Source organism: Protopterus annectens, chromosome 2.part2 (assembly GCF_019279795.1).
Source record: "Protopterus annectens isolate FY-2018-M chromosome 2.part2, PAN1.0, whole genome shotgun sequence".
NCBI lineage: Eukaryota > Metazoa > Chordata > Ceratodontiformes > Protopteridae > Protopterus > Protopterus annectens.
Window position 1 is genome coordinate 839,201,369 of NC_056730.1, and position 13,027 is coordinate 839,214,395.

General features: G+C 36.0%; 1 protein-coding gene across 1 annotated transcript in view; it reads left to right on the plus strand.

The window, feature by feature from the left end:
* ADGRV1 (adhesion G protein-coupled receptor V1) overlaps positions 1-13,027 on the plus strand; it is a 3,979,741-nt gene that overhangs the window by 962,030 nt on the left and 3,004,684 nt on the right. The window contains exon 35 of the mRNA XM_044064182.1: positions 5,821-5,951. Within this exon, the coding sequence (XP_043920117.1) occupies positions 5,821-5,951 (131 nt within the window). The remainder of the gene's footprint in view (positions 1-5,820; positions 5,952-13,027) is intronic.

Below are 13,027 nucleotides of genomic sequence, written 5' to 3' on the forward strand. Positions count from 1 at the left end.
ATCACAGAATACTCCTCCAACAAAAAAGTTGAGAAAAGCACAAATTAAACACATTTTACTATAATAAACACATTAAAATGAAAACTTAAACTCATTGCCTGACCAAAAATGAAAAATTATCCAAAGATGTAAATAAAATAATATAACTCTGCATGCTGTGTGAATTAGACTTGAACAACTGCAAGCATGGAGAGAAAGTGAAAAATTAAAACATTAAAAATACTTAGCATAAGCTGAAAACAGTAACATATATATGCTAAAATACATAATTCCACTCATCAAAACTTGCATACACACACACACACACACACACACACACACACACACACACACACACACACACACAAAAAAAAATCCATATACATATAGATGTGTGTGTGTGTGTGTGTGTGTGTGTGTGTGTGTGTGCAGAAATACTATCAAAAAATGCATAGCCAGTCAGACTTTAACAGATATAGTACATAAAAATAAAATAAAAATGCATATTAAATTAATAATAAAGCACAACCAGAACACAGAAAAATTACATTAGAACCCCAAGTATTATAAAGGCAAAAAGCATACCACTTAAAAATAATGATTTTAGGAGCTTTACGTTTTACTTATCATGCAACTTTCAGTTCCTAAAACTCTACTAAAGTGGCTCTTTTATGAATTTTTTAAAACAATATACCATCGAAAACATGCTTATAAAGCACTACACTATTGATAGTAAAGCCATCTCACCTGTAGTCGTTCACATCTCTCAAATCATTTGAGCTTCCAGGCTGTCCAGAGTTTGCCTGCAACTCTGAGTTATATTAAATATTAAAAGCCAGACAAGAAATAATAATATGCTTAGCAAATAAAGCACTTTTTTCACCTTTATGTTCAGTAAAATAATTTTCTCACATTTGAATTAAGAAGGATATACCATATAACAAAAGACAAGCAATTTAAATAAATAAATAAATAAATAAATAAATATATCTATCACACAAATTCTTAACATTTTTTCTTTTCCTAGACAAAATAAGAAAAAAGAATGGAACAATATTAAATACAATTTCATCTGACAGTTTTCACAGATGATTAGAGCTATGAGCTGTTTGCTTAGTTCAGTATTTGACTCTTTTTAGCTACATTTGCCAAGGGTATGACTGGGAGAAGTTCACTTAACCAAGTGCACCTAGGTTAAAAATTCATGCTGATCCGTGTTACATTCTGAATAACAAACATAAATAAATAATAGCAAATCAGTATGCATATTTTATAAAGTTGTGTCAGTATAGTAATTAGTGTTTCACATCATCATTATTACAGTAGAGAGCCAATTATCCGAACGAATTGGGACCTAGGGTAGTTCGGATAATCAAATTCTTCGGATAATCAAACATATAATTGAACTGGGTAAAAACTTCTAAAATCTTGTCTTTTTCTGCATGCAGGAATACACATTTCAACCATTCAGTGATTCCAATGGACAATAATGAATATTTTTTCACACACGAGCAGGCTACAAGCTCAAATACATATAATGTTTACGTTTTCAGACTTTATGATTTTTCCCAACTGAAAACTTTGGAAGGCTGGTTATGATAACTGACTGTTCTAATAATCGATGTTCAGATAATCAGCTCTCTACTGTATGTTTTTTGTTGACAAGCAAAAAATACAGACTTTTAACTTTATTTAAAATGTCTGAAATATCACAATGAACCATCATACACTTAAAGTAACACTTAAAAAAAGAAATGTGTAGTCCATACCATGGCAATACATAAAATTATCATTTTGTCAAAACAAGTAAAACACACCGGCATGCAAATGCATTGACAACACAATATCAACCAATGGGTCCCATTCAGAAGATTGACTTTTCAGAAAGTCAAACTGCATATGGCCAGGACCATATGATTGAATTTTTATAAAGATGAAGCTTTTGTTTAGAGACTGCAGTATAGTGGGGATCTGGAAATTTACCCCTTTAGTCACTGTAGTGTGATCTTGGAGTTGGTATATATAATATGTAGGGGGTATGGAGGGTGGAGTGAGGCTTACCCCAGCAAAAATGTAAATTTTTCTTGTTTTGTTGTTTTTGTGTCATTTGACTTTTCGGAAAGTCAGTCATATAGTCTTAACCATATGAAGTTTGACTTTCTGAAAAGTTGATGTTCTGACATAGATCCCAACCAATGCAAAGGAACAGGCCATTTTCAGCATACAGTAATAATGCCCTCAAAGGTGGCATGAAAATAATGGACCTTCAAGGAGTAGACAATCTATCTATGCTGTCAGGTCTAACAACACCACTGGGCACTCAGTTGCGTCCTTATAATGCTCACCCTGTTGAGCATTATTGTTTATTGATGTAGTGTACTGAGGGTTCTATAAACAAATGTTTGGATTGTAGTCTGATTTTTTTATTTAAAATCTTTAAAGTAGTATATGGAACATCTTGGTTATGATCACAAACTAGGTAGCAGAAAAGCTGTTTATGCACTTCTCTGCCAGCTTTCAAAGTTGCATAACACAGCGGATTATTACTGAGTCTTCAATCATAACCAACTTATTATGGGTCTGAGATATATATGCTAAGATATTTGCCTCATGAGCACACATGATGAAAACAAACAATAAAAGACATACTACCAGTCACAGGACAAAAGTATAGGAGTGTGAAGTGTTTAACTTTACTGGCTTTTAAATGCAGTATAGCACTTAGAGCTGGCAGATAGACAGCAGACAGAAACAAAGTGGTCCTCTGTAGAACTAATGTCTTTAAAAGTTTAGACATATTAATCTTCCTTTCTTTTGGAGCAGAGTGAAATTCTAGCAGCTTTTAAAAGCTGTTTTACCTTTTGCTACTGTTTTTTGTTGCTGGTGAGGGCTGTCTGATCTTATTCCCTAGCATGAGTCCCAGTGTTTTCTGCATATAGGGGATGCTTAACAAGTTTTTGTTTAGAACTTCTAAGTGCAGTTAAGATTGTGTCTCATGCAGGGGACATGCTTTACAAGCTTATCTTTCTGCTGATTTTGGAGATTACTTGCTGTGTTCAATGTACTAAAGTATTTTTATGCACCTTTTTATAGTTGCAATGACCAGTTCTCACACTGCAGCAGACGTGCGCATGCACGCACACACACACACACACACACACACACACACACACACACACACACACACACACACACACACACACACACACACACACACACACACAATCTTGCACAGAACATTGCTAGGTGTGATACAACAGCTTTAAAGGTGTGTGTATATATGCATACGCAAACATCAAATACGTAGTTAATGCATTAATGTAATTAATCTTATTACAGTACTACTAAGAAAGTATTTATATCTTGCTAACACCTGAAATGCTTTATTTCATTATATTTGACCACTGGTATTTTGTTTATCAAAACTAGATTTAAAACAACATATTTGTGGTTGCTATTTTGCATTCATATATCTGCTGCTATTTAGAACATTGCAGGTGGTAGTTAATAAAATGTGAGATTATGAGATGCCTTCTTTTTAGGCATCACTGTAGGCTTGTATATGCTTCTGTGTTTCTTTAATTCCGTTTGTATCATTATGGAATTGCCAACTAAACTAACATGGGCCTGCAGGTAAACAGAAATTTATTCTGAGTGTTTTTGCTATATTCAAGTCTTTTAAGTGTTGCCATCACCATCTATGTCATCACCATTGCCATTGTGTAAGCATTGTTGTGATGCAGTTAAAGGATTTGTTACTGTAGTGCAAGAGAACGAAGCATGAATATCATTTTTGTAACTTGTGCTTAAAGCTTTAGCCAGATCCAGAGGATGGCCATATCTGTAACAAACTCTTTGCCAATGCATGCTGTGTCACAATTGAATTTATTATGTCTGTTTCAGCATACCTTTTCGGAACATAGTTGACCATACATGTGACTTCTAAACTTTCAAATATAATTTTGTTAGTTTGCATGTGCTGTTTTTAATACCCTGTCTACAGCAGACTGTCAAATAAGTATTATCTTTTATGAAGTTACTGTTGAAATACAGTTGTTGCATGTTGACCTCAGTTTCATTAAAGGCTATTTTGTATAATTCTATACAATACCGTAGATGAGTACTAGGCAGGAATGCTGCCTCCCATTGCTGGTTCAGCCTCTAGATGCATAAGGGGTCATGGAATGGTTGTTCTGCCCTAAACCTGACCACTGCTTTCCACATCATGTGATCATACTGATGAAATGATGCCTTTACAGTAGTACAGCAAGGGTACCCTTTGGTTTTAGTTATTAGAGATTTTATGCAACAGTTTTCCTTGGGTTGTGCATGACTCATCTGTGACTGAGTGTACATGGACTATTCTTTTTCAGCTTTAAAACAGGAAAGTGAGAGGCTTTTCTTCTACAGATTCTACAACCATTTATTTTAAAATTATGTTGATATAATGATCCAGTTGTGTGATTTATTCATACATGGAAAAACAGGTTTACAAAATGAATACCATGACCACAGCATTAAATGATATCACTGCTGTCCTATTATAACTGCTACACTTGATAAGCTTTTTCGACAAATAATTGTCTGAAATGACAAGGAAATTTAAAAGCCAATTTAGTCAATATAGCCAAAGCCATTGGCAACATGTGCTTTAGTACATTAAGTTTTCCTTGTCATTTTACCTGTGGTATATATCTTTAAATGACAAAAAAAAAAAAAGTGGTAACATGGCTCACTAAATGGATAGATTGTTATATGGCCACCAGATTTACTTTATCATTCAATGTGCTGATAATTTGCTAAGAATGTACTACAGTAAGCATTTCATTTTATAAAATAGTTTATAGAGCATCAGCTGGAGACTGAATAGCAAAACCTTATTTCCACCATTTCTTGCAAACCTTTATGTACAGCTTGGTGTATATGTTTTCTTTTTCATGTGCTACTGCAGCAAATGTACATCACTAAGAATGGGTTACTGAGCTTTTATCTCATGAGTGTAGTACTTCTTTAACTGATAAGTTCATATTTAATCATTAGTGCTCTGCTATTAGAAAAATCAGTTTATATATTGCTGTAGGCATCTGATTTATTGGAATGCTATGCATAATATACCTTTGTAGTATAACAAGGGGAAATTATACTAAAAGTGACAGCATCATTCATTGTAGACATTAAACTTAAAACTTTATGGCACACCACTGGTCACTGTTGAAATATAGACAAGTTATTTTTTTGGATCTTTTAGGAGAAGAATTTCTCTTGCTTCATACCTAGCATGTAGTCATTAAACAATTTATTTGTGCTTTCCACCATGTTGGTGTACAAATAAGACAATTGTTACATACTGGAACATGTATATTATTGCACATTTTGCAACATCTGTTCTTTTTTAAAAAAGGTTGGTGATGACCAACTTGCCAGAAGAACCGATATGAGCCCTCCTCCCACAAGTTCCATAAGTTATGGCACATTTATGTTCCATAGCCATACATGTTGTGGTGGTTGTACCGTTATAGGAAACCACCAATAAAAAAAGGTATCCGTGGGCATGTGGTTAAAGATTAGTGATCCAAAATGTGAGCAGCATTCTTGTCTTACATGCAATTAAATGTTTATGCTAGAGTGTTAATAAAGTAATAGGTTCTGTTTATTCACAAAACAAAATGCAGAGAGACCAGGTTTCAGTCAGTGTAAGTGATTGTTTTTCTGTCTTACATATCCATTTAAGAAGACACGTGGACATGCATGCTTCTACATGCATGGCTCTGTGTTTTATACTGGAATGTATCTGTAGCTCATGGTTATGCAACATCTTCACTTTGTGAATCTTATCTGTAGGAGAAACTGTGACTCTCAATGTTGTGCGAACTGCTCCTGGACGTGGGAATGTTACTGTTAACTGGAGAATTTATGGAAAGCTTGTGGAACAAAACTTCATGAATTCTACAGGCATAATTTTCTTCCCTGAGGTTAGTGTTACCATTAAGTTTTAGTGCTGTAAGTGATATAATGTGTAATTCATCAAATTGTTGTACAGATATTTTCAGCAATTATTTTTTTTCTTATTTCAAACATATATGATCTGTTCTAAAATACTTTGTGAGACTCAAAATGAGCTCATGATACTGAGGAGGTTAAATACAACCAAGGTGTTTTAATTAATCATTCCTGGGGAGAAGTTGCATGATGTCAAAATAAGTGCTCCTCCTGCCAGAGCCTGATTAACTTGAAGATTATTTTGATGTGATGCTTCGCTGTGTTATATTGTTATATCATAACTTGTATTTCATTAAGTTTTACAATGCTATACTTATAATAAATGTATTAAGTTATACATCTTGTATATAATAACATAAAAGTATTTGTATTTCAGATACTTAGAAGATTGACCTAGAATACTATATCACATTTTTAATAACCATATGATATGAAATATTGGCACTGTAATTTGTACTACTTGTTTTTTTTTATATCTGTTTAAGTGAACAGTTTACTTTTTATATCCATTTCTTTATTGTCAGTATATTATTTGTTATACAAGCTTTTTACAACTGTTGCAATCTAATTGGGAGTTATCAGTTTGATATCTTTATTTTCAATTTTTTTTGTCATTAACATAAGTTGAGGAGAAGTCTTTTTTCAATGCTTATATTTTTTCTAAACAAAATTAATTTTCTGTGTGTTCACGTGTATCTATGTGTGTGTGTGTGTGTGTGTGTGTGTGTGTGTGTGTGTGTGTGTGTGTGTGTGTGTGTGTGTGTGTGTGTGTGTGTGTGTGTGTGTGAGCGTCTAGACAATATTATGCAGAGAAGTGTGCAAAGACCAGCACATACAAAAAGAAGATGGTAAAGAGAAAGAGAAAGCTCCATGTGTATTCATATACTTGGATATGTATGTGTGTATAAGTTCTACCTGAGCATGACAGTGTAAAAATAAAATTTGTATGATTTTGCTTACTTCATTAATTTATTTCCAAGAAAGCAGATCTGCCCTTGTTTAATATTTATCAAGACTTCTTCTCTTGTTAACAAATAATAAATGCTGTATGCTTCAATCCGTACCTTTGATATGTTTTTTTCACTTTCTAGATGCAGACTGACACAGTGCATGTGCAAAAGGAATTGAAAGGTTTTAATCTGACACAGATGATTTATTTACTCTGTCCGTTTGTATATATTTATTTAATTTTTACAAACTTTTCTTGTAAAATTAGTTTTGTCAGTTTTGGTTGGTTGTGTTACTGCAGTCCTTTAAAATTATATTTTTTGCTTAAAAAAAACTTAAACAAGAAAATAAGAAAAAATATATTTTATCTTGACATTTCTTGCACATGTCCAAAATGCTATTCATCTATATTGGCAAAAGACAATTCTGTAGATGTACAGATAATAATGGGTATTCTGCGTCTATAATAGTGAGGGAACTGTGAAAAGACTGGCCTTATAGTAAGAGAATGTAGAAGGAAAATTGTCAACAGGGTGCCAACATAGAGACTGAGATTGAAAGGAAAACAACACTTAAATAGCCCACTGTTTAATTTGTTAAAAGTCATATAAAATCTGACCATCTAACCACATTCCAGATTTAGGGTTAATATTTCAGAAATGACACAGTGATGTACCACACTGGGTTGGGAGGTATTAAGGTGAAGCTACCCCTACTTCACCTGGTGGTAGAAGAAATGTTTGAAAATCTGAGTGTACATGATTTTCCAGTGCTAAACATATTGCTCCTCCTTTGCATTAGATGTTATTATCACTACCTCATAGTGCATTGTTATATATGTAACTGAAGGTAATATGGTGCTACATGTTTTAGCAATGAGCTGTGCTCCCCTGTACCTTACATATGGGAAGGCATTTATAGTTCAATTAACTTGCAACAAAGGAAATAAATACATTCCTTTTTTCCCAATACCTCAGACATAGTATACAGACTGATATGTGTGGAGGCAAAAAAAAAAAAACTCACATCTTGTGATATAAGGGGGTACAGCCATTCCTGACAAAAATATTTTAAGTATTGATTAGTCAGGCATTTGTTAGTTTAGCTTCTGTTCCTTGATACACACAGAGCTATCCGAGGAGGAGCACCTGATCTGTGATATATAGCAATACGTAGCCTGTTTTTGGCTTATTTTTTAGTAGTTATTGCTTCTTCTAGATATTTATAACAATTTTATTGTATACTGCATAGTTGTACTGTATTTCATAGCTATTGGCTCACTGCTGGTTTTGTGCTGTGATAAACATTTCTGTACTGTTTTCTGCCTAAAATAGTTTAGGTCATAGCTGTAGTATTCTCCATATTCCTGATTGTGTTTGTAATAAACATTTCTGTAGTGTGTTCTGCCTTAAATAGTTTAGGCAGTAGCTGTAATATTCTACATATTCCTGATTGTGTTTGTGGGCCTAGTTGTTTGTTAGAGCTGTTTTCTGAGCTCATTGTCCAGGCCATCTTAGTTAGCAAAGACCATCCCCCACTTCAGGTAGAGTTTAGTGTTTATGGTCATTGTCTAGTTGGGTTGCCAGGTCTACGGCCTGGAGAAAGCACCTCATTGGTTCTTTTGAGCTTTTTTTAAAGTTGTTTCATTTCAACTTTCTGTTACTTAAGAAGTTAACTTGAGTGTTTCAGCCATTACACACAGAGCTATCTGAGGAGGAGCACCTGATCTGTGATATATAGCAATAAGTAGTCTGTTTTTTGCTTATTTTTTAGTAGTTATTGCTTATTCTAGATATTTATAGCAATTTTATTGTATACTGCATACTTGTACTGTATTTCATAGCTATTGGCTCACTGCTGGTTTTCTGCTGTGATAAATATTTCTGTGGTGTTTTCTCCCTAAAATAATTTAGGTCATAGCTGTAATATTCTCCATATTCCTGACTGTGTTTGTGATAAACATTTATGTAGTGTGTTCTGCCTTAAATAGTTTATGTAGTAGATGTACTATTCTCCATATTCCTGATTGTGTTTGTGGGCCTAGTGTTTGCTAGAATCTGTTTTCTGAGCTCATTGTCCAGGCCATCTTAGTTAGCAAAGACCATCCTCCACTTGAGTGAGAATTTACTGTTTATGGTCATTGTCTAGTTGGGTTGCCAGGTCTATGGCTTGGAAAAAACACCTCATTGGTTCTTTTGAACTTTTTTTTTATAGTTGTTGCAGGTTTCAACTTTCTGTTACTTAAGAAGTTAATTAGTGTGTTTCAGTCATTACACACAGAGCTATCTGAGGAGGAGCACCTGATCTGTGATATATAGCAATAAGTAGCCTGTTTTATGCTTATGTTTTAGTAGTTATTGCTTATTCTAGATATTTATAACAATTTTATTGTATTCTGCATACTGAATTTTATAGCTATTGGCTCACTGTTGGTTTTCTGCTGTGATAAACATTTCTGTAGTGTTTTCTCCCTAAAATAATTTAGGTCATAGCTGTAATATTCTCCATATTCCTGACTGTGTTTGTGATAAACATTTATGTAGTGTGTTCTGCCTTAAATAGTTTATGTAGTAGCTGTAATATTCTCCATATTCCTGATTGTGTTTGTGGGCCTAGTTGTTTGCTAGAGGCTGTTTTCTGAGCTCATTGTCCAGGCCATCTTAGTTAGCAAAGACCATTCCCCCACTTCAGTGAGAGTTTAGTGTTTATGGTCATTGTCTAGTTGGGTTGCCAGGTCTATGGCTTGGAGAAAGCACCTCACTGGTTCTTTTGAGCTTTTTTTAAAGTTGTTTCAGGTTTCAACTTTCTGTTACTTAAGAAGTTAACTTGAGTGTTTCAGCCATTACACACAGAGCTATATGAGGAGGAGCACCTGATCTGTGATATATAGCAATAAGTAGCCTGTTTATTTTGCTTATTTTTTACTAGTTATTGCTTATCCTAGATATTTATATCAATTTTATTGTATACTGCAAACTTGTACTGTATTTCATAGCTATTGGCTCAATGCTGGTTTATTGCTGTGATAAACATTTCTGTAGTGTTTTCTACCTAAAATTGCTTCCCACCCTCCTCCCTATTGGCATCTTAACTTTATACCTGCTGGCCTTGCAGTTGCCCGCCCCTACTCTAAGTTTGATCTTGGACACTCGTCCCAGTCTACTGTTATTAGCTCATTCTACCTAACACAGAGAAAACATCTGAGAAGGCCAACCCACTTAGTTTCTTTCCTTCTGTTCCTCCTTTCTCCCTTTCTTAAAAAAAATTGCCTGAACCTCCTTGTGTTCTGACTGTGCTTCTCAAACATTTTGGAAATATAGAGTATATTTTAGTGCATTTATTAAAACTGTATTTGCCTTAATATTGCTACAACTCAAGTGCTCTATATTGCACTGCATCTGAATAGTTTTTGTGTTGTTTTAGCTGCTTTTCTGTATATATTGACTTTTCTGTATATGTAGACTAGCTACTTATTCTACTGCATTACTGCCTCTTAAATTATTTTTCAGTTATGCACTTGCCTTGCTTCATTTAAAAAGTTTTAAATTGCTAATTTTGTAGAGTTTTAATTGCATTTACTGTTTATGGCTACATACTCAAGTGTGTCATCCTTTTCTGTGTTTATTTACTGTATTATTGCATTGTTTAGCCTGTTTTACCCCCCCCCCAAAAAAAAATACTATCTTGTTTGCTTGTTTCCCACCTTTCCTAACTAGTATAGTCCAGATCCCAGGCTTTACTGGTTTCAGGACTTTATTTTCTGTGTTCAGAGCTATCCAGATCTTGCTGTGGTAGAGGGACATCCTACTGTTTACCAGTGAGAGTGGTGAGCATTGTACTGCCTATCTAACACTAGAGGAGTGGTTTCCAGCTCTGAAATTGTAGTTTTATTAGCCATTTTTGGGCTGATTTCTATCCCTTTCAATTTTCTGGCTTAAAAACGTGTGTGTTTGCTCATTTTTCACATTGTGCAGCACCGCTGGGCTATGGTTAAAATATTCCAGGTGCCAGAAAGTCTGCTCTTCAAATTTTCCCTTAGAACTAGCTGGTTTCTCAGTAGTCGCACTAAAATCTGAACCCCTGTGACTAGCACTTGCTCTAGAACCTGCTGGAAAGCACTAGGAAGCCTTAAACTGATACAAGCACTCAACTCTCCTTATTAATAAGGAGAAATTAATTGTAGGCACTAAGCCTATAATTGCAAAGTACCTTGCAAAGGTAAGGGAAAACAGCTCTTGTACTTTACAAAAAAAGCACCTAAACAGGCATGTCCAAGGGTCGGCTTCCAGTGATTTCTCCTGTCTACATGGTGAATCTGGGCATAATGGGGCAATGCAGCAACTGCCTCATGTACACAGACAACCCTCTCCTCCTACCACCCAACACTACAACCTGCAAGAGATGCAATTACATAGCCAAACTTGAAGCAAAGCTTTCTCCAGCCAAGATTGTGCTAGACAGTCAAGAGGAGAAGGTTAATACCTGCACTACACCTCAAGCAACACATACCCCTTCAAAACCCACACCATCAACACCCACACATAGCAACACTAAACTCACATATGCGGAGGCCCTTAACATTAACCTGGCCAAGCAACAAGGACCTCCGAAGCTGAAATGCAAGCAAGCACCAGTCACAACCAAAGTGACACATAGCTCACAACACCAATGTGCCACCCAACAACAACCCCTAAGGCAAGACAACGTACCCAACACTTTAGTCATAGATGACTCTATAGTCAGGCACACTGATGTCCCACTCACCAGGCTGAACAAGGAGAAAATTACAGTCAGTTGCCTGTCGGGCGCCAGGATCCGCCACATAATGCATGCACTCAAGTCACTCTACAACAAGTACAACTATGACTCTGTCATTGTCCATGTTGAAGTGATTGACTTGAGATGTACCTCCCTGGACTTCATGAAAAGAGACATGGAAGAGCTCTCAGATTATGAGGTCCAGGCAAGTATGACCCTAGCCCTGAGTAGCATCCTGCCTTCGCTCAGAATTATATCACTGTACAAGGACAAAATGATTGACTTCAACAATTGGCTAAGCTTCTGATGTCATTCAAAGGGTATCCAGTATCTGTCTGCCTGGGACGACATGATCGACAAACCATGATGCCATGGATGGGAGAAAGGAAATTCACCCCATCGTCGTCAGCCTGCCTGCTGCTAGGGGTCCAGGAAGTAAATAAATGGGAAAAAATAGCCAGAATTGTTATGGGGCTGCAGCAGGCCTTAGGGCTGATAGCCTAGTACCAGCCTATGAACCTATGAACCTATGCTTTCCCAGAGATGGTCTGCACCTCTTGCCCCAGGATTCAGGTTACTGGCTAAAGCTCTTGCCACCCCTATAGTGCCTTTTTTAGGCAAGGTTCAAAGGACAAAACCACCACCATAACAGATACAAGTATGTAAAATCTGAAGGTAATGCTACTCAATGCTAGAAGTCTAAACCTCAAAAAGCACTCTTTCAAGGCACTCCTAAAAATGGAGAACATCAATATCTGTGCAGTAACTGAAATCTGGTTCAAGGCTCCAGAGAGCACCCCTGCAATACCAGGCTACAACTCTTACCACACTTTTCAACCACCAAACCAAGGCCGAATCACTAAAGGTGGAGGAGTGTCCATATTCACCAAGAATATTCACACCTCCAGGCTAGTTGCCCAACACAATGCATCTGAAATTCTCCAGGTGCAACTAACACTAGGTAAGACTGCAATCCAAACTGTAGCTTGCTACAGATCCCCCAGCATGCCCCAAGATTCTCACTACACCTTTTTAAACATACTGGAAAATATTAAGATACAACCAAACACCCTGATACTAGGTGATTTCAACTACCATGCCATTAAATGGGAAAACTACTAGGGTGCCAATACCTTTTCCCAGTGGTTCTTGGAATTCATAAATTCCAACACCCTGGATCAACTAATCCATTGTCCCACTAGGGACTCCCAATATCCTAGACCTGGTCATTACCAACGTGGGAGATAGATGCTCCACACCAGTGGTCACCCCCTCATTGGTCAGGTCTGACCATAAGGTAATTACCCTTGACATCCACATCCCATCCCCACCCCCCAGTAAG